The sequence below is a fragment of the Lates calcarifer genome, linkage group LG10 (assembly GCF_001640805.2).
Source record: "Lates calcarifer isolate ASB-BC8 linkage group LG10, TLL_Latcal_v3, whole genome shotgun sequence".
Classification (NCBI taxonomy): Eukaryota; Metazoa; Chordata; class Actinopteri; family Centropomidae; genus Lates; species Lates calcarifer.
This window is the reverse complement of record NC_066842.1, coordinates 25,106,677-25,129,025: the sequence shown is the minus strand read 5'-3', so window position 1 is coordinate 25,129,025 and position 22,349 is coordinate 25,106,677. Positions and strand designations below refer to the sequence as shown.

The window sequence follows — 22,349 nt, the reverse complement described above, 5'->3', positions numbered from 1 at the left end:
TAATGCTCCTCTGAGTCGTTCAATGTGAAATCATACACAACTCTCGACTTCAGAGTTTTGATTCAAGATGATTCTGTCACACATACTGTCCCCGAAATCAAGAATGAACTTCTATACTCCAATACAGAACTCACTGTACAGCTGGTGATCTGTCGAGAGAACAGTTTTTTTGTGTGTGTGTATATCACATTTACTTAATAAGTTCATCTATAGTATGTGAGTTTTGTAACAAAATGCTTCATTGAAAAAAAGCTCATAATGCATCTACTGTGCAAAACCTGCCCAGCACCAAACTGAAGACCAAAACAGAGCTTGAAGGAGATTAAATATTTGACTAACATTTATTTGGTTGACAGACTGTGGGAATTTATAATGAAAGTATATGTATATGTATAATGAAAGCAGAATTCACACAGAGAAATAGTCTCTCCAAGTTTATTTCATGATCACACATATACACAGTAAAACAGTAGTGGGCAGGGGGAAGTTCCTCCAACTAAAGAGGCGGGCCAGCTTTCAGATACAAATATATGCAAGCTGCTATAAGACAGTCAGTGAGCAGAGTGAATCACTTCAGACAGCAAAGACAGGAGAGAATCATCAGCTCTACACTGAGACACCATAAAGACTCTGAGCTTTACAGCGGGACTGCTGCTGCTGCTGCTGCTCACTGTTTACCACTGCACCACCATGCGTAAGTGTGACAGTCTACTCTCTGTCATAGTGTTCAGTTTTCAGGATGAAGGGTCTCAGTGATGTTTTGTACAGTTTTATCACATAATTACCTCATGAGAAAGGTTCACAACAAAGAACTAAATTAAGTCTGATTGTTAAAAGTTTTTTCTTTGTACTCAACTCGATATTAAAACTGATTTCTTGTGAAACCTGTAACATAAAATCATTCATTCATTCATTATCTATACTGGTTATTTGTGATGGTCGTGGTGGCGGTGGGGGGGCTGGAGCCTATCCCAGCTGTCATTGGGCGAGACGTGGGGTACACCCTGTACAGATCACCAGTCCATCACAGGGCCAACACATATAGACAAACAACCATTCAACCTGCATGTGTTTGGACTGTGGGAGTTCGAGCCCGGGGCTTCTCTGTGTAGAGTTTACATGTTCTCCGTGTGCCTGCGTGGGTTTTCTCCAGGTTCTCTCCTGGTTCTTCTCGCAGTCCAAACACATGCAGGTTAATTGATAACTCTAAATTGCCTGTAGGCGTGAATGTGAGTGTGAATGGTTGTGTCTATATGTGTTGGCCCTGTGATGGACTGGTGATCTGTACAGAGTGTACCCCACGTCTCGCCCAATGACAGCTGGGATAGGCTCCAGCCCCCTGTGACCCCTCACGGATAAGCGGTATAGATAATGGATGGATGGATGAGTAACTAAAGGTGAGTCAATCAGAAAATTAAAAAATTACATTACATCATGAATTATTGTACACTGTTATGAATAATTCTGACATTAGACTGAATTTGATTTATTGTTCTTAGAGGACTGCTGCAGTGCAAGTATATTTAATTATATTAAATATATTTAATATACATTAGATTACATATACAATAAGTAGACAATAAGTATATTGCCTAAAAGTCTATACGTTGATAATGACAACAACTCACACACTCGTCATGAACTGCTTTTGCTGCCTGATGACTTATGAGCATTATTTTTATGGTTTAGAACCACTGACTCGTTCTATGTAGATGTTATTGAATGAAGGTGTACAGGTCTAAATGATCCCTGTTATTATTATTTTTTTCTTTTACAGCTCATGGACCAAATGAAATGTCACCTGCATCATGCTGCTTTAAATTCTTTCCAAAAAGAATACCAAAACCACACATCATCTCCATCATCAAAACTCACAAAAGATGTTCAGAAAAGGCATTTGTGTAAGTCTCTAACACCTTCACTCTGACAAGTTTTCATTTTTATTTATTTATTTACTTTTTAAATTCTATCACAAGGAGTCAGCAAAGTGAGACATTCTGAAATTCTATACATGGAGGCTTTAAATCTGAATGTGATATCAAAATAACTTTCCAGACCCAACTGTGATTACTGACTCTGCCACTGATTTCTCTGCAGGGTCGGTACTCCCTATGGACCATTATGTGTGAGGCAGGCTCTGGATTGGGCTAAGAAAGCTTTTAATGAACAATCATCTGAGAATCAGTGAATAAACAGCTCCACCCACTCCACCTCCAGCCATGATTCAACTCTGACATTAACAACCTGTATTATTCTATGATTTAACTAACCATTAACCATTTTATTATTAATCCTATATACCTTTGTTCTGCTTTACTTTTAAATCATTAAAGTTTTACTTCACAAATCATCCTGGCTTGATGCACCCCTCTGACTGATGCATGTAAAATGAGTACCTCACCGCTGGGCTGCTGATCTGTAGTTCACCCTGACCTCTGAACTGACTTTGGCAGTTCAGGTTTTGTTATTCTGTTTTCCTTGGCTGGATTTACCTGCCATGGGGAGCTAGGGCAAAAACAAGCTGTTTGGTCACGATTTACCCCACATTCTATTCATCTTATACAGTATTACTATGCTTTTTTCCTAAAACACCTGGCACATGGGGAATAATTTAATTACAAGCATTAATCTATGAGTATAACATTAAAAAACTACAACCCATTGACCTTAATAATAATAATAAAAGTCTTAAGGATTCTCTGGAATCTGTCAATAAAATGTTGTGATTGGCAAATATTGTACATGCCGGGTCATTCTGTGTGCCTTTGGTTTATGGAGCAGTTCATTTGCTGCCACTGAAAATGTAAAAGATAAAATGTTAACAACAAATTTTATGATTAAATTAACAACAAAATGTCTGATGTAAGTGTTAGGGAGAGGGGCTTTTTCTTCCCTCCTCTTGTTTTTTTGTAATAAGAGGTCATTGAATGAGGTCAGGATGTTTCGCTAGATTATAAAACATGTAAACAATTATCCTATATATACTGATGTTTAGAGCTGTTAGGGGGAGAGATCAATATTGGCTCAGATCCTCTCATAAGCTACCGCGGTGCTTGTATCAATGCTGAACTTCTTTGTAATAAACTTACTTATACTTATATACAAGAAAGACAGTGTCAGTGGAGATCTCTTCATCATCTTCACATCATCACTATTGAATATATCACATTCATTAAGATAATTGTCATGCACATGCAACAACACAGTGTGTCCTGAGTGTGACTGGTCATACCAGGCCAAGGAAGGCTGTAGTGTTGCAGGTCGTAGTGACTTGTGTTATTTTCTCTTTCAGTAGTTAGTGTCATGGTTCCTTCTGTGACCTGAGCCTCTCCAGTGTTTTCTGGTATTTTCCTCTGCTTCCCTAGAGCCTCTGCCTCTCTGCTCTCTGTGTGTGGAGGAGTGGAGCATCTTCTGCTTCACCTGTAGCTCATCGATTGTTGTTTCTGCTTCACCACGTGGTAACACATCCGGGCCACCGTAGTTTCTGGTGTTTCTTGTGTCTCTAGTGTTTCTTGTTTTTCTCTAGGTCTTGTTGTCCAGTGGTTTTTGTGCTCTACTGAGTCCAGTCTCAGAACTCACCTGGTCCCTTGCTGCTGCTCACCTCTTGCTGCCATACCCTGCCAGGCCATTTGCCTGCTTCAAGCCTCCGGTCTCCACTGCTCCTCCCGGGTCATTCCATTTCCCTGCTACAGCCTGTCGACCTCCATATCCTTCACCTGCTGGTCTTCACACTCACCTGGCTGTCACGCGTCTCCTGTTCTCCCAGTCCCTCATCTTTACCCCCCCAGTACTCTCTTCAATATCCATTAAAGCCACTTACTTTCATCATCACCAGTGTTCCTGCCTGTGTCTGCTTTGGGGTCCGACACAAGCTTTAATCAAAATGTAACAGATGGTCTTTAGAGTCAAGTTGGTACAAAACACAGAAAGAGTGATTTAAATGAAAATCCATACTGCTTTTTGTAAGTCGCTGAATAATTACTACTCCATCACAAAAGACCATATTGATGTTTTGAGGTGGAAGCTTTTACATCCTGTCTCTGTTTAAAGATCATCTCTGGTGTCAGGTGTGAATGTCGTCTTTGATCATTCTCCAACTCTCCATCGATCATTTAAAGTGCTTCTGGTGGACGCTGTGACCAGTTTTGCTCAGGTGTTCACTCAGTCTCCATGGTCACTGCCGTTTCACTGATATAGGTTAATGCTCCTCTGAGTCGTTGAATGTGAAATCATACACAACTCTCGACTTCAGAGTTTTGATTCAAGATGATTCTGTCACACATACTGTCCCCGAAATCAAGAATGAACTTCTATACTCCAATACAGAACTCACTGTACAGCTGGTGATCTGTCAAGAGAACAGTTTTTTTGTGTGTGTGTATATCACATTTACTTAATAAGTTCATCTATAGTATGTGAGTTTTGTAACAAAATGCTTCATTGAAAAAAAGCTCATAATGCATCTACTGTACAAAACCTGCCCAGCACCAAACTGAAGACCAAAACAGAGCTTGAAGGAGAGTAAATATTTGACTAACATTTATTTGGTTGACAGACTGTTGTGGGAATTTATAATGAAAGTATATGTATATGTATAATGAAAGCAGAATTCACACAGAGAAATAGTCTCTCCAAGTTTATTTCATGATCACACATGCACAGTAAAACAGTAGTGGGCAGGGGGAAGTTCCTCCAACTAAAGAGGCGGGCCAGCTTTCAGATACAAATATATGCAAGCTGCTATAAGACAGTCAGTGAGCAGAGTGAATCACTTCAGACAGCAAAGACAGGAGAGAATCATCAGCTCTACACTGAGACACCATGAAGACTCTGAGCTTTACAGCGGGACTGCTGCTGCTGCTGCTCACTGTTTACCACTGCACCACCATGCGTAAGTGTGACAGTCTACTCTCTGTCATAGTGTTCAGTTTTCAGGATGAAGGGTCTCAGTGATGTTTTGTACAGTTTTATCACATAATTACCTCATGAGAAAGGTTCACAACAAAGAACTAAATTAAGTCTGATTGTTAAAAGTTTTTTCTTTGAACTCAACTCGATATTAAAACTGATTTCTTGTGAAACCTGTAACATAAAATCATTCATTCATTCATTATCTATACTGGTTATTTGTGATGGTCGTGGTGGCGGTGGGAGGGCTGGAGCCTATCCCAGCTGTCATTGGGCGAGACGTGGGGTACACCCTGTACAGATCACCAGTCCATCACAGGGCCAACACATATAGACAAACAACCATTCAACCTGCATGTGTTTGGACTGTGGGAGTTCGAGCCCGGGGCTTCTCTGTGTAGAGTTTACATGTTCTCCGTGTGCCTGCGTGGGTTTTCTCCAGGTTCTCTCCTGGTTCCTCCCGCAGTCCAAACACATGCAGGTTAATTGATAACTCTAAATTGCCCGTAGGTGTGAATGTGAGTGTGAATGGTTGTGTCTATATGTGTTGGCCCTGTGATGGACTGGTGATCTGTAAAGAGTGTACCCCACGTCTCGCCCAATGACAGCTGGGACAGGCTCCAGCCCCCTGTGACCCCTCACGGATAAGCGGTATAGATAATGGATGGATGGATGAGCAACTAAAGGTGAGTCAATCAGAAAATTAAAAAATTACATTACATCATGAATTATTGTACACTGTTATGAATAATTCTGACATTAGACTGAATTTGATTTATTGTTCTTAGAGGACTGCTGCAGTGCAAGTATATTTAATTATATTAAATATATTTAATATACATTAGATTACATATACAATAAGTAGACAATAAGTATATTGCCTAAAAGTCTATACGTTGATAATGACAACAACTCACACACTCGTCATGAACTGCTTTTGCTGCCTGATGACTTATGAGCATTATTTTTATGGTTTAGAACCACTGACTCGTTCTATGTAGATGTTATTGAATGAAGGTGTACAGGTCTAAATGATCCCTGTTATTATTATTTTTTTCTTTTACAGCTCATGGACCAAATGAAATGTCACCTGCATCATGCTGCTTTAAATTCTTTCCAAAAAGAATACCAAAACCACACATCATCTCCATCATCAAAACTCACAAAAGATGTTCAGAAAAGGCATTTGTGTAAGTCTCTAACACCTTCACTCTGACAAGTTTTCATTTTTATTTATTTATTTACTTTTTAAATTCTATCACAAGGAGTCAGCAAAGTGAGACATTCTGAAATTCTATACATGGAGGCTTTAAATCTGAATGTGATATCAAAATAACTTTCCAGACCCAACTGTGATTACTGACTCTGCCACTGATTTCTCTGCAGGGTCGGTACTCCCTATGGACCATTATGTGTGAGGCAGGCTCTGGATTGGGCTAAGAAAGCTTTTAATGAACAATCATCTGAGAATCAGTGAATGAACAGCTCCACCCACTCCACCTCCAGCCATGACTCAACTCTGACATTAACAACCTGTATTATTCTATGATTTAACTAACCATTAACCATTTTATTATTAATCCTATATACCTTTGTTCTGCTTTACTTTTAAATCATTAAAGTTTTACTTCACAAATCATCCTGGCTTGATGCACCCCTCTGACTGATGAATGTAAAATGAGTACACTTACTGTACAAAACCTGCCCAGCACCAAACTGAAGACCAAAACAGAGCTTGAAGGAGAGTAAATATTTGACTAACATTTATTTGGTTGACAGACTGTTGTGGGAATTTATAATGGAAGTATATGTATATGTATAATGAAAGCAGAATTCACACAGAGAAATAGTCTCTCCAAGTTTATTTCATGATCACACATGCACAGTAAAACAGTAGTGGGCAGGGGGAAGTTCCTCCAACTAAAGAGGCGGGCCAGCTTTCAGATACAAATATATGCAAGCTGCTATAAGACAGTCAGTGAGCAGAGTGAATCACTTCAGACAGCAAAGACAGGAGAGAATCATCAGCTCTACACTGAGACACCATGAAGACTCTGAGCTTTACAGCGGGACTGCTGCTGCTGCTGCTGCTCACTGTTTACCACTGCACCACCATGCGTAAGTGTGACAGTCTACTCTCTGTCATAGTGTTCAGTTTTCAGGATGAAGGGTCTCAGTGATGTTTTGTACAGTTTTATCACATAATTACCTCATGAGAAAGGTTCACAACAAAGAACTAAATTAAGTCTGATTGTTAAAAGTTTTTTCTTTGAACTCAACTCGATATTAAAACTGATTTCTTGTGAAACCTGTAACATAAAATCATTCATTCATTCATTATCTATACTGGTTATTTGTGATGGTCGTGGTGGCGGTGGGGGGGCTGGAGCCTATCCCAGCTGTCATTGGGCGAGACGTGGGGTACACCCTGTACAGATCACCAGTCCATCACAGGGCCAACACATATAGACAAACAACCATTCAACCTGCATGTGTTTGGACTGTGGGAGTTCGAGCCCGGGGCTTCTCTGTGTAGAGTTTACATGTTCTCCGTGTGCCTGCGTGGGTTTTCTCCAGGTTCTCTCCTGGTTCTTCTCGCAGTCCAAACACATGCAGGTTAATTGATAACTCTAAATTGCCTGTAGGTGTGAATGTGAATGTGAATGGTTGTGTCTATATGTGTTGGCCCTGTGATGGACTGGTGATCTGTAAAGAGTGTACCCCACGTCTCACCCAATGACAGCTGGGACTGGCTCCAGCCCCCTGTGACCCCTCACGGATAAGCGGTATAGATAATGGATGGATGGATGAGCAACTAAAGGTGAGTCAATCAGACAATTAAAAAATTACATTACATCATGAATTATTGTACACTGTTATGAATAATTCTGACATTAGACTGAATTTGATTTATTGTTCTTAGAGGACTGCTGCAGTGCAAGTATATTTAATTATATTAAATATATTTAATATACATTAGATTACATATACAATAAGTAGACAATAAGTATATTGCCTAAAAGTCTATACGTTGATAATGACAACAACTCACACACTCGTCATGAACTGCTTTTGCTGCCTGATGACTTATGAGCATTATTTTTATGGTTTAGAACCACTGACTCGTTCTATGTAGATGTTATTGAATGAAGGTGTACAGGTCTAAATGATCCCTGTTATTATTATTTTTTTCTTTTACAGCTCATGGACCAAATGAAATGTCACCTGCATCATGCTGCTTTAAATTCTTTCCAAAAAGAATACCAAAACCACACATCATCTCCATCATCAAAACTCACAAAAGATGTTCAGAAAAGGCATTTGTGTAAGTCTCTAACACCTTCACTCTGACAAGTTTTCATTTTTATTTATTTATTTACTTTTTAAATTCTATCACAAGGAGTCAGCAAAGTGAGACATTCTGAAATTCTATACATGGAGGCTTTAAATCTGAATGTGATATCAAAATAACTTTCCAGACCCAACTGTGATTACTGACTCTGCCACTGATTTCTCTGCAGGGTCGGTACTCCCTATGGACCATTATGTGTGAGGCAGGCTCTGGATTGGGCTAAGAAAGCTTTTAATGAACAATCATCTGAGAATCAGTGAATGAACAGCTCCACCCACTCCACCTCCAGCCATGACTCAACTCTGACATTAACAACCTGTATTATTCTATGATTTAACTAACCATTAACCATTTTATTATTAATCCTATATACCTTTGTTCTGCTTTACTTTTAAATCATTAAAGTTTTACTTCACAAATCATCCTGGCTTGATGCACCCCTCTGACTGATGAATGTAAAATGAGTACCTCACCGCTGGGCTGCTGATCTGTAGTTCACCCTGACCTCTGAACTGACTTTGGCAGTTCAGGTTTTGTTATTCTGTTTTCCTTGGCTGGATTTACCTGCCATGGGGAGCTAGGGCAAAAACAAGCTGTTTGGTCACGATTTACCCCACATTCTATTCATCTTGTACAGTATTACTATGCTTTTTTCCTAAAACACTTGGCACATGGGGAATAATTTAATTACAAGCATTAATCTATGAGTATAACATTAAAAAACTACAACCCCTTGACCTTAATAATAATAATAAAAGTCTTAAGGATTCTCTGGAATCTGTCAATAAAATGTTGTGATTGGCAAATATTGTACATGCCGGGTCATTCTGTGTGCATTCGGTTTATGGAGCAGTTCATTTGCTGCCACTGAAAATGTAAAAGATAAAATGTTAACAACTAATTTTATGATTAAATTAACAACAAAATGTCTGATGTAAGTGTTAGGGAGAGGGGCTTTTTCTCCCCTCCTCTTGTTTTTTGTAATAAGAGGTCATTGAATGAGGTCAGGATGTTTCGCTAGATTATAAAACATGTAAACAATTATCCTATATATACTGATGTTTAGAGCTGTTAGGGGGAGAGATCAATATTGGCTCAGATCCTCTCATAAGCTACCGCGGTGCTTGTATTGATGCTGAACTTCTTTGTAATAAACTTACTTATACTTATATACAAGAAAGACAGTGTCAGTGGAGATCTCTTCATCATCTTCACATCATCACTATTGAATATATCACATTCATTAAGATAATTGTCATGCACATGCAACAACACAGTGTGTCCTGAGTGTGACTGGTCATACCAGGCCAAGGAAGGCTGTAGTGTTGCAGGTCGTAGTGACTTGTGTTATTTTCTCTTTCAATAGTTAGTGTCATGGTTCCTTCTGTGACCTGAGCCTCTCCAGTGTTTTCTGGTATTTTCCTCTGCTTCCCTGGAGCCTCTGCCTCTCTGCTCTCTGTGTGTGGAGGAGTGGAGCATCTTCTGCTTCACCTGTAGCTCATCGATTATTGTTTCAGCTTCACCATGTGGTAACACATCCGGGCCACCGTAGTTTCTGGTGTTTCTTATGTCTCTAGTGTTTCTTGTTTTTCTCTAGGTCTTGTTGTCCAGTGGTTTTTGTGCTCTACTGAGTCCAGTCTCAGAACTCACCTGGTCCCTTGCTGCCATACCCTGCCAGGCCATTTGCCTGCTTCAAGCCTCCGGTCTCCACTGCTCCTCCCGGGTCATTCCATTCCCCTGCTACAGCCACTTACTTTCATCATCACCAGTGTTCCTGCCTGTGTCTGCTTTGGGGTCCGACACAAGCTTTAATCAAAATGTAACAGATGGTCTTTAGAGTCACCTGAACTATAAACAAATGACAGACATCAGCTTTCCAGCCCTGTAACATACTGTGAATAAAGATAAGAGACAATGGATGAACGATTGATCTAAAGGTCTCAGTTGGTGAAAATTTGTTCCACTTGTACTGTATAGATGTGTGAAGGTGTTAGATGACTTACTAATGTAGTTGTGTTAATGATATGGAATGTGATATTATTCAAAAATGTGTACTTTCAAGCCCACCTTTTTAAATGTGATACTTCATATAATGAATATTGACCCTGAGTATGTGTTTCTCAAGTCAAATTCTGTCAAGTATTCTGTAGTTTTTAAAGAAATTTGTAAATGTACAGTATATATATTTTTTATCAGTACTTAAATGATCTGCAGCAGTTCGAGCAATAGTCTTCCGCACACACTTACACCACATGGTGCTTTTTTGTGGCGATAACATCAGTGAGGTTTTAGCATTTAGATCTTCCCTGTATGGAAAGTTGTTGATTTCGCAAAGTACATTTTCTTTTGGGGCTGTGTGTGTGACCACAGCTTGAAACAAACATGATTACATCAGCATCATGTAAACCTCCGCCCTGATAACATCAAGAGATGCTGCTGATCTGTAGTGCTGTGTACTGTGTACATGCAATTTTATCTTAAACACAAATATGTTGCTTCACCCAATGCACATAACAACACAACAATAACTGCTAAACCTAATCTAGGTTACTGAAAAGACGGTGAAATCTTACTGTTTTTAGAGTTGATTATATGATCTTAGAAATGGCTAGATTAGATTAGATTAGAGATTAGGTTAGTTTACAATACATTTATATAGTGCAGGGACATAATATAACACAGTATACAACATTTAGTTTATGTGATTCAAAGATTCAAAGGCTTATTTGTTATATAACTAAGGTGTTTAGTTAAATGCAGTATGGCTTGCAATCACAACCAACATACGGTAAACCAGTACAAACTTTACAGACAAGACAGAAGAATGACACACAAAACACAGAAAGAGTGATTTAAATGAAAATCCATACTGCTTTTTGTAAGTCGCTGAATAATTACTACTCCATCACAAAAGACCATATTGATGTTTTGAGGTGGAAGCTTTTACATCCTGTCTCTGTTTAAAGATCATCTCTGGTGTCAGGTGTGAATGTCGTCTTTGATCATTCTCCAACTCTCCATCGATCATTTAAAGTGCTTCTGGTGGACGCTGTGACCAGTTTTGCTCAGGTGTTCACTCAGTCTCCATGGTCACTGCTGTTTCACTGATGTAGGTTAATGCTCCTCTGAGTCGTTCAATGTGAAATCATACACAACTCTCGACTTCAGAGTTTTGATTCAAGATGATTCTGTCACACATACTGTCCCCGAAATCAAGAATGAACTTCTATACTCCAATACAGAACTCACTGTACAGCTGGTGATCTGTCGAGAGAACAGTTTTTTTGTGTGTGTGTATATCACATTTACTTAATAAGTTCATCTATAGTATGTGAGTTTTGTAACAAAATGCTTCATTGAAAAAAAGCTCATAATGCATCTACTGTACAAAACCTGCCCAGCACCAAACTGAAGACCAAAACAGAGCTTGAAGGAGAGTAAATATTTGACTAACATTTATTTGGTTGACAGACTGTGGGAATTTATAATGAAAGTATATGTATATGTATAATGAAAGCAGAATTCACACAGAGAAATAGTCTCTCCAAGTTTATTTCATGATCACACATATACACAGTAAAACAGTAGTGGGCAGGGGGAAGTTCCTCCAACTAAAGAGGCGGGCCAGCTTTCAGATACAAATATATGCAAGCTGCTATAAGACAGTCAGTGAGCAGAGTGAATCACTTCAGACAGCAAAGACAGGAGAGAATCATCAGCTCTACACTGAGACACCATGAAGACTCTGAGCTTTACAGCGGGACTGCTGCTGCTGCTGCTGCTCACTGTTTACCACTGCACCACCATGCGTAAGTGTGACAGTCTACTCTCTGTCATAGTGTTCAGTTTTCAGGATGAAGGGTCTCAGTGATGTTTTGTACAGTTTTATCACATAATTACCTCATGAGAAAGGTTCACAACAAAGAACTAAATTAAGTCTGATTGTTAAAAGTTTTTTCTTTGAACTCAACTCGATATTAAAACTGATTTCTTGTGAAACCTGTAACATAAAATCATTCATTCATTCATTATCTATACTGGTTATTTGTGATGGTCGTGGTGGCGGTGGGAGGGCTGGAGCCTATCCCAGCTGTCATTGGGCGAGACGTGGGGTACACCCTGTACAGATCACCAGTCCATCACAGGGCCAACACATATAGACAAACAACCATTCAACCTGCATGTGTTTGGACTGTGGGAGTTCGAGCCCGGGGCTTCTCTGTGTAGAGTTTACATGTTCTCCGTGTGCCTGCGTGGGTTTTCTCCAGGTTCTCTCCTGGTTCCTCCCGCAGTCCAAACACATGCAGGTTAATTGATAACTCTAAATTGCCCGTAGGTGTGAATGTGAGTGTGAATGGTTGTGTCTATATGTGTTGGCCCTGTGATGGACTGGTGATCTGTAAAGAGTGTACCCCACGTCTCGCCCAATGACAGCTGGGATAGGCTCCAGCCCCCTGTGACCCCTCACGGATAAGCGGTATAGATAATGGATGGATGGATGAGCAACTAAAGGTGAGTCAATCAGAAAATTAAAAAATTACATTACATCATGAATTATTGTACACTGTTATGAATAATTCTGACATTAGACTGAATTTGATTTATTGTTCTTAGAGGACTGCTGCAGTGCAAGTATATTTAATTATATTAAATATATTTAATATACATTAGATTACATATACAATAAGTAGACAATAAGTATATTGCCTAAAAGTCTATACGTTGATAATGACAACAACTCACATACTCGTCATGAACTGCTTTTGCTGCCTGATGACTTATGAGCATTATTTTTATGGTTTAGAACCACTGACTCGTTCTATGTAGATGTTATTGAATGAAGGTGTACAGGTCTAAATGATCCCTGTTATTATTTTTTTTTTCTTTTACAGCTCATGGACCAAATGAAATGTCACCTGCATCATGCTGCTTTAAATTCTTTCCAAAAAGAATACCAAAACCACACATCATCTCCATCATCAAAACTCACAAAAGATGTTCAGAAAAGGCATTTGTGTAAGTCTCTAACACCTTCACTCTGACAAGTTTTCATTTTTATTTATTTATTTACTTTTTAAATTCTATCACAAGGAGTCAGCAAAGTGAGACATTCTGAAATTCTATACATGGAGGCTTTAAATCTGAATGTGATATCAAAATAACTTTCCAGACCCAACTGTGATTACTGACTCTGCCACTGATTTCTCTGCAGGGTCGGTACTCCCTATGGACCATTATGTGTGAGGCAGGCTCTGGATTGGGCTAAGAAAGCTTTTAATGAACAATCATCTGAGAATCAGTGAATGAACAGCTCCACCCACTCCACCTCCAGCCATGATTCAACTCTGACATTAACAACCTGTATTATTCTATGATTTAACTAACCATTAACCATTTTATTATTAATCCTATATACCTTTGTTCTGCTTTACTTTTAAATCATTAAAGTTTTACTTCACAAATCATCCTGGCTTGATGCACCCCTCTGACTGATGAATGTAAAATGAGTACCTCACCGCTGGGCTGCTGATCTGTAGTTCACCCTGACCTCTGAACTGACTTTGGCAGTTCAGGTTTTGTTATTCTGTTTTCCTTGGCTGGATTTACCTGCCATGGGGAGCTAGGGCAAAAATAAGCTGTTTGGTCACGATTTACCCCACATTCTATTCATCTTGTACAGTATTACTATGCTTTTTTCCTAAAACACCTGGCACATGGGGAATAATTTAATTACAAGCATTAATCTATGAGTATAACATTAAAAAACTACAACCCCTTGACCTTAATAATAATAATAAAAGTCTTAAGGATTCTCTGGAATCTGTCAATAAAATGTTGTGATTGGCAAATATTGTACATGCCGGGTCATTCTGTGTGCATTCGGTTTATGGAGCAGTTCATTTGCTGCCACTGAAAATGTAAAAGATAAAATGTTAACAACTAATTTTATGATTAAATTAACAACAAAATGTCTGATGTAAGTGTTAGGGAGAGGGGCTTTTTCTCCCCTCCTCTTGTTTTTTTGTAATAAGAGGTCATTGAATGAGGTCAGGATGTTTCGCTAGATTATAAAACATGTAAACAATTATCCTATATATACTGATGTTTAGAGCTGTTAGGGGGAGAGATCAATATTGGCTCAGATCCTCTCATAAGCTACCGCGGTGCTTGTATTGATGCTGAACTTCTTTGTAATAAACTTACTTATACTTATATACAAGAAAGACAGTGTCAGTGGAGATCTCTTCATCATCTTCACATCATCACTATTGAATATATCACATTCATTAAGATAATTGTCATGCACATGCAACAACACAGTGTGTCCTGAGTGTGACTGGTCATACCAGGCCAAGGAAGGCTGTAGTGTTGCAGGTTGTAGTGACTTGTGTTATTTTCTCTTTCAATAGTTAGTGTCATGGTTCCTTCTGTGACCTGAGCCTCTCCAGTGTTTTCTGGTATTTTCCTCTGCTTCCCTGGAGCCTCTGCCTCTCTGCTCTCTGTGTGTGGAGGAGTGGAGCATCTTCTGCTTCACCTGTAGCTCATCGATTGTTGTTTCTGCTTCACCACGTGGTAACACATCCGGGCCACCGTAGTTTCTGGTGTTTCTTGTGTCTCTAGTGTTTCTTGTTTTTCTCTAGGTCTTGTTGTCCAGTGGTTTTTGTGCTCTACTGAGTCCAGTCTCAGAACTCACCTGGTCCCTTGCTGCTGCTCACCTCTTGCTGCCATACCCTGCCAGGCCATTTGCCTGCTTCAAGCCTCCGGTCTCCACTGCTCCTCCCGGGTCATTCCATTTCCCTGCTACAGCCTGTCGACCTCCATATCCTTCACCTGCTGGTCTTCACACTCACCTGGCTGTCACGCATCTCCTGTTCTCCCAGTCCCTCCTCATTACCCCCCCCAGTACTCTCTTCAATATCCATTAAAGCCACTTACTTTCATCATCACCAGTGTTCCTGCCTGTGTCTGCTTTGGGGTCCGACACAAGCTTTAATCAAAATGTAACAGATGGTCTTTAGAGTCAAGTTGGTACAAAACACAGAAAGAGTGATTTAAATGAAAATCCATACTGCTTTTTGTAAGTCGCTGAATAATTACTACTCCATCACAAAAGACCATATTGATGTTTTGAGGTGGAAGCTTTTACATCCTGTCTCTGTTTAAAGATCATCTCTGGTGTCAGGTGTGAATGTCGTCTTTGATCATTCTCCAACTCTCCATCGATCATTTAAAGTGCTTCTGGTGGACGCTGTGACCAGTTTTGCTCAGGTGTTCACTCAGTCTCCATGGTCACTGCTGTTTCACTGATGTAGGTTAATGCTCCTCTGAGTCGTTGAATGTGAAATCATACACAACTCTCGACTTCAGAGTTTTGATTCAAGATGATTCTGTCACACATACTGTCCCCGAAATCAAGAATGAACTTCTATACTCCAATACAGAACTCACTGTACAGCTGGTGATCTGTCAAGAGAACAGTTTTTTTGTGTGTGTGTATATCACATTTACTTAATAAGTTCATCTATAGTATGTGAGTTTTGTAACAAAATGCTTCATTGAAAAAAAGCTCATAATGCATCTACTGTACAAAACCTGCCCAGCACCAAACTGAAGACCAAAACAGAGCTTGAAGGAGAGTAAATATTTGACTAACATTTATTTGGTTGACAGACTGTTGTGGGAATTTATAATGGAAGTATATGTATATGTATAATGAAAGCAGAATTCACACAGAGAAATAGTCTCTCCAAGTTTATTTCATGATCACACATGCACAGTAAAACAGTAGTGGGCAGGGGGAAGTTCCTCCAACTAAAGAGGCGGGCCAGCTTTCAGATACAAATATATGCAAGCTGCTATAAGACAGTCAGTGAGCAGAGTGAATCACTTCAGACAGCAAAGACAGGAGAGAATCATCAGCTCTACACTGAGACACCATGAAGACTCTGAGCTTTACAGCGGGACTGCTGCTGCTGCTGCTGCTCACTGTTTACCACTGCACCACCATGCGTAAGTGTGACAGTCTACTCTCTGTCATAGTGTTCAGTTTTCAGGATGAAGGGTCTCAGTGATGTTTTGTACAGTTTTATCACATAATTACCTCATGAGAAAGGTTCACAACAAAGAACTAAATTAAGTCTGATTGTTAAAAGTTTTTTCTTTGAACTCAACTCGATATTAAAACTGATTTCTTGTGAAACCTGTAACATAAAATCATTCATTCATTCATTATCTATACTGGTTATTTGTGATGGTCGTGGTGGCGGTGGGGGGGCTGGAGCCTATCCCAGCTGTCATTGGGCGAGACGTGGGGTACACCCTGTACAGATCACCAGTCCATCACAGGGCCAACACATATAGACAAACAACCATTCAACCTGCATGTGTTTGGACTGTGGGAGTTCGAGCCCGGGGCTTCTCTGTGTAGAGTTTACATGTTCTCCGTGTGCCTGCGTGGGTTTTCTCCAGGTTCTCTCCTGGTTCTTCTCGCAGTCCAAACACATGCAGGTTAATTGATAACTCTAAATTGCCTGTAGGCGTGAATGTGAGTGTGAATGGTTGTGTCTATATGTGTTGGCCCTGTGATGGACTGGTGATCTGTACAGAGTGTACCCCACGTCTCGCCCAATGACAGCTGGGATAGGCTCCAGCCCCCTGTGACCCCTCACGGATAAGCGGTATAGATAATGGATGGATGGATGAGTAACTAAAGGTGAGTCAATCAGAAAATTAAAAAATTACATTACATCATGAATTATTGTACACTGTTATGAATAATTCTGACATTAGACTGAATTTGATTTATTGTTCTTAGAGGACTGCTGCAGTGCAAGTATATTTAATTATATTAAATATATTTAATATACATTAGATTACATATACAATAAGTAGACAATAAGTATATTGCCTAAAAGTCTATACGTTGATAATGACAACAACTCACACACTCGTCATGAACTGCTTTTGCTGCCTGATGACTTATGAGCATTATTTTTATGGTTTAGAACCACTGACTCGTTCTATGTAGATGTTATTGAATGAAGGTGTACAGGTCTAAATGATCCCTGTTATTATTATTTTTTTCTTTTACAGCTCATGGACCAAATGAAATGTCACCTGCATCATGCTGCTTTAAATTCTTTCCAAAAAGAATACCAAAACCACACATCATCTCCATCATCAAAACTCACAAAAGATGTTCAGAAAAGGCATTTGTGTAAGTCTCTAACACCTTCACTCTGACAAGTTTTCATTTTTATTTATTTATTTACTTTTAAAATTCTATCACAAGGAGTCAGCAAAGTGAGACATTCTGAAATTCTATACATGGAGGCTTTAAATCTGAATGTGATATCAAAATAACTTTCCAGACCCAACTGTGATTACTGACTCTGCCACTGATTTCTCTGCAGGGTCGGTACTCCCTATGGACCATTATGTGTGAGGCAGGCTCTGGATTGGGCTAAGAAAGCTTTTAATGAACAATCATCTGAGAATCAGTGAATAAACAGCTCCACCCACTCCACCTCCAGCCATGATTCAACTCTGACATTAACAACCTGTATTATTCTATGATTTAACTAACCATTAACCATTTTATTATTAATCCTATATACCTTTGTTCTGCTTTACTTTTAAATCATTAAAGTTTTACTTCACAAATCATCCTGGCTTGATGCACCCCTCTGACTGATGCATGTAAAATGAGTACCTCACCGCTGGGCTGCTGATCTGTAGTTCACCCTGACCTCTGAACTGACTTTGGCAGTTCAGGTTTTCTTATTCTGTTTTCCTTGGCTGGATTTACCTGCCATGGGGAGCTAGGGCAAAAACAAGCTGTTTGGTCACGATTTACCCCACATTCTATTCATCTTATACAGTATTACTATGCTTTTTTCCTAAAACACCTGGCACATGGGGAATAATTTAATTACAAGCATTAATCTATGAGTATAACATTAAAAAACTACAACCCATTGACCTTAATAATAATAATAAAAGTCTTAAGGATTCTCTGGAATCTGTCAATAAAATGTTGTGATTGGCAAATATTGTACATGCCGGGTCATTCTGTGTGCCTTTGGTTTATGGAGCAGTTCATTTGCTGCCACTGAAAATGTAAAAGATAAAATGTTAACAACAAATTTTATGATTAAATTAACAACAAAATGTCTGATGTAAGTGTTAGGGAGAGGGGCTTTTTCTCCCCTCCTCTTGTTTTTTTGTAATAAGAGGTCATTGAATGAGGTCAGGATGTTTCGCTAGATTATAAAACATGTAAACAATTATCCTATATATACTGATGTTTAGAGCTGTTAGGGGGAGAGATCAATATTGGCTCAGATCCTCTCATAAGCTACCGCGGTGCTTGTATTGATGCTGAACTTCTTTGTAATAAACTTACTTATACTTATATACAAGAAAGACAGTGTCAGTGGAGATCTCTTCATCATCTTCACATCATCACTATTGAATATATCACATTCATTAAGATAATTGTCATGCACATGCAACAACACAGTGTGTCCTGAGTGTGACTGGTCATACCAGGCCAAGGAAGGCTGTAGTGTTGCAGGTCGTAGTGACTTGTGTTATTTTCTCTTTCAATAGTTAGTGTCATGGTTCCTTCTGTGACCTGAGCCTCTCCAGTGTTTTCTGGTATTTTCCTCTGCTTCCCTGGAGCCTCTGCCTCTCTGCTCTCTGTGTGTGGAGGAGTGGAGCATCTTCTGCTTCACCTGTAGCTCATCGATTATTGTTTCAGCTTCACCATGTGGTAACACATCCGGGCCACCGTAGTTTCTGGTGTTTCTTATGTCTCTAGTGTTTCTTGTTTTTCTCTAGGTCTTGTTGTCCAGTGGTTTTTGTGCTCTACTGAGTCCAGTCTCAGAACTCACCTGGTCCCTTGCTGCCATACCCTGCCAGGCCATTTGCCTGCTTCAAGCCTCCGGTCTCCACTGCTCCTCCCGGGTCATTCCATTCCCCTGCTACAGCCACTTACTTTCATCATCACCAGTGTTCCTGCCTGTGTCTGCTTTGGGGTCCGACACAAGCTTTAATCAAAATGTAACAGATGGTCTTTAGAGTCACCTGAACTATAAACAAATGACAGACATCAGCTTTCCAGCCCTGTAACATACTGTGAATAAAGATAAGAGACAATGGATGAACGATTGATCTAAAGGTCTCAGTTGGTGAAAATTTGTTCCACTTGTACTGTATAGATGTGTGAAGTTGTTAGATGACTTACTAATGTAGTTGTGTTAATGATATGGAATGTGATATTATTCAAAAATGTGTACTTTCAAGCCCACCTTTTTAAATGTGATACTTCATATAATGAATATTGACCCTGAGTATGTGTTTCTCAAGTCAAATTCTGTCAAGTATTCTGTAGTTTTTAAAGAAATTTGTAAATGTACAGTATATATATTTTTTATCAGTACTTAAATGATCTGCAGCAGTTCGAGCAATAGTCTTCCGCACACACTTACACCACATGGTGCTTTTTTGTGGCGATAACATCAGTGAGGTTTTAGCATTTAGATCTTCCCTGTATGGAAAGTTGTTGATTTCGCAAAGTACATTTTCTTTTGGGGCTGTGTGTGACCACAGCTTGAAACAAACATGATTACATCAGCATCATGTAAACCTCCGCCCTGATAACATCAAGAGATGCTGCTGATCTGTAGTGCTGTGTACTGTGTACATGCAATTTTATCTTAAACACAAATATGTTGCTTCACCCAATGCACATAACAACACAACAATAACTGCTAAACCTAATCTAGGTTACTGAAAAGACGGTGAAATCTTACTGTTTTTAGAGTTGATTATATGATCTTAGAAATGGCTAGATTAGATTAGATTAGAGATTAGGTTAGTTTACAATACATTTATGTAGTGCAGGGACATAATATAACACAGTATACAACATTTAGTTTATGTGATTCAAAGATTCAAAGGCTTATTTGTTATATAACTAAGGTGTTTAGTTAAATGCAGTATGGCTTGCTATGAGGTCTTTAAAAATGATAGCACCCATTTTGACAACTTTACAGACAAGACAGAAGAATGACACACAAAACACAGAAAGAGTGATTTAAATGAAAATCCATACTGCTTTTTGTAAGTCGCTGAATAATTACTACTCCATCACAAAAGACCATATTGATGTTTTGAGGTGGAAGCTTTTACATCCTGTCTCTGTTTAAAGATCATCTCTGGTGTCAGGTGTGAATGTCGTCTTTGATCATTCTCCAACTCTCCATCGATCATTTAAAGTGCTTCTGGTGGACGCTGTGACCAGTTTTGCTCAGGTGTTCACTCAGTCTCCATGGTCACTGCTGTTTCACTGATATAGGTTAATGCTCCTCTGAGTCGTTGAATGTGAAATCATACACAACTCTCGACTTCAGAGTTTTGATTCAAGATGATTCTGTCACACATACTGTCCCCGAAATCAAGAATGAACTTCTATACTCCAATACAGAACTCACTGTACAGCTGGTGATCTGTCGAGAGAACAGTTTTTTTTGTGTGTGTGTATATCACATTTACTTAATAAGTTCATCTATAGTATGTGAGTTTTGTAACAAAATGCTTCATTGAAAAAAAGCTCATAATGCATCTACTGTACAAAACCTGCCCAGCACCAAACTGAAGACCAAAACAGAGCTTGAAGGAGAGTAAATATTTGACTAACATTTATTTGGTTGACAGACTGTTGTGGGAATTTATAATGAAAGTATATGTATATGTATAATGAAAGCAGAATTCACACAGAGAAATAGTCTCTCCAAGTTTATTTCATGATCACACATGCACAGTAAAACAGTAGTGGGCAGGGGGAAGTTCCTCCAACTAAAGAGGCGGGCCAGCTTTCAGATACAAATATATGCAAGCTGCTATAAGACAGTCAGTGAGCAGAGTGAATCACTTCAGACAGCAAAGACAGGAGAGAATCATCAGCTCTACACTGAGACACCATGAAGACTCTGAGCTTTACAGCGGGACTGCTGCTGCTGCTGCTGCTCACTGTTTACCACTGCACCACCATGCGTAAGTGTGACAGTCTACTCTCTGTCATAGTGTTCAGTTTTCAGGATGAAGGGTCTCAGTGATGTTTTGTACAGTTTTATCACATAATTACCTCATGAGAAAGGTTCACAACAAGAGCTGACACTAAACTACCGTAATTTCCGGACTATAAGACGCTACTTTTTTTCACACGCTTTGAACCTTGCGGCTAAAACAATGATGCGGCTAATTTATAGATTTTTACGGGCTAACGAGCTTCATGCCGCAAAGACATTTAGACACCTGCGGCTTATAGACAAGTGCGGCCTGTATATGTACTTTTTTTTCCTTTTCAAATTTAGTGGGTGCGGCTTATATTCAGGTGCGCTCAATAGTCTGGAAATTACGGTACCCACTGACTCGTTCTATGTAGATGTTATTGAATGAAGGTGTACAGGTCTAAATGATCCTTGTTATTATTATTTTTTTCTTTTACAGATCTTGGACCAAATGAAATGTCACCTGCATCATGCTGCTTTAAATTCTTTCCAAAAAGAATACCAAAACCACACATCATCTCCATCATCAAAACTCACAAAAGATGTTCAGAAAAGGCATTTGTGTAAGTCTCTAACACCTTCACTCTGACAAGTTTTCATTTTTATTTATTTATTTACTTTTTAAATTCTATCACAAGGAGTCAGCAAAGTGAGACATTCTGAAATTCTATACATGGAGGCTTTAAATCTGAATGTGATATCAAAAATAACTTTCCAGACCCAACTGTGATTACTGACTCTGCCACTGATTTCTCTGCAGGGTCGTTACTCCCTATGGACCATTATGTGTGAGGCAGGCTCTGGATTGGGCTAAGAAAGCTTTTAATGAACAATCATCTGAGAATCAGTGAATGAACAGCTCCATCCACTCCACCTCCAGCCATGACTCAACTCTGACATTAACAACCTGTATTATTCTATGATTTAACTAACCATTAACCATTTTATTATTAATCCTATATACCTTTGTTCTGCTTTACTTTTAAATCATTAAAGTTTTACTTCACAAATCA

At 39.2% G+C, this 22,349-nt stretch overlaps 3 protein-coding genes across 10 annotated transcripts in view; all 3 read left to right on the top strand.

Moving 5' to 3' along the window:
* Positions 1-10,182, top strand: part of LOC108901959 (C-C motif chemokine 4-like) — a 16,182-nt gene extending 6,000 nt beyond the window's left edge. Inside the window, exons 2-4 of one of the 2 annotated variants that reach the window (XM_051073621.1) lie at positions 1,778-1,901; positions 2,098-2,184; positions 9,858-10,182. In XM_051073621.1, coding sequence (XP_050929578.1) covers positions 1,778-1,901; positions 2,098-2,184; positions 9,858-9,891 — 245 coding nt within the window. In that variant the 3' untranslated portion in view covers positions 9,892-10,182. Of the gene's footprint in view, positions 1-1,777; positions 1,902-2,097; positions 2,185-3,526; positions 3,576-9,857 lie in introns of those variants that run through there. The other variant, XM_051073623.1, reaches the window with a different exon arrangement.
* LOC108901966 (C-C motif chemokine 5-like) lies at positions 4,725-22,349 on the top strand. Of its 7 annotated transcripts, none has more exons than XM_051073629.1 (3): positions 4,725-4,891; positions 17,354-17,477; positions 17,674-17,926. In XM_051073629.1, exons 1-3 carry the CDS (start codon positions 4,822-4,824, stop codon positions 17,762-17,764), a joined length of 285 nt encoding a protein of 94 aa, XP_050929586.1. In that variant the 5' UTR covers positions 4,725-4,821; the 3' UTR covers positions 17,765-17,926. The 7 variants fall into 7 exon arrangements, with proteins under 7 accessions (XP_050929586.1, XP_050929584.1, XP_050929583.1 ...); XM_051073627.1 differs by lacking the exons at positions 17,354-17,477; positions 17,674-17,926 and adding exons at positions 13,153-13,276; positions 13,473-13,725 and having other exon boundaries at positions 4,731-4,891; XM_051073626.1 differs by lacking the exons at positions 4,725-4,891; positions 17,354-17,477; positions 17,674-17,926 and adding exons at positions 11,907-12,069; positions 21,776-21,899; positions 22,097-22,349.
* On the top strand, positions 6,867-8,682 carry LOC108901965 (C-C motif chemokine 4-like). The gene is made up of 3 exons (XM_018703648.2): positions 6,867-7,026; positions 8,110-8,233; positions 8,430-8,682. Exons 1-3 carry the CDS (start codon positions 6,954-6,956, stop codon positions 8,518-8,520), a joined length of 288 nt encoding a protein of 95 aa, XP_018559164.1. The 5' UTR covers positions 6,867-6,953; the 3' UTR covers positions 8,521-8,682.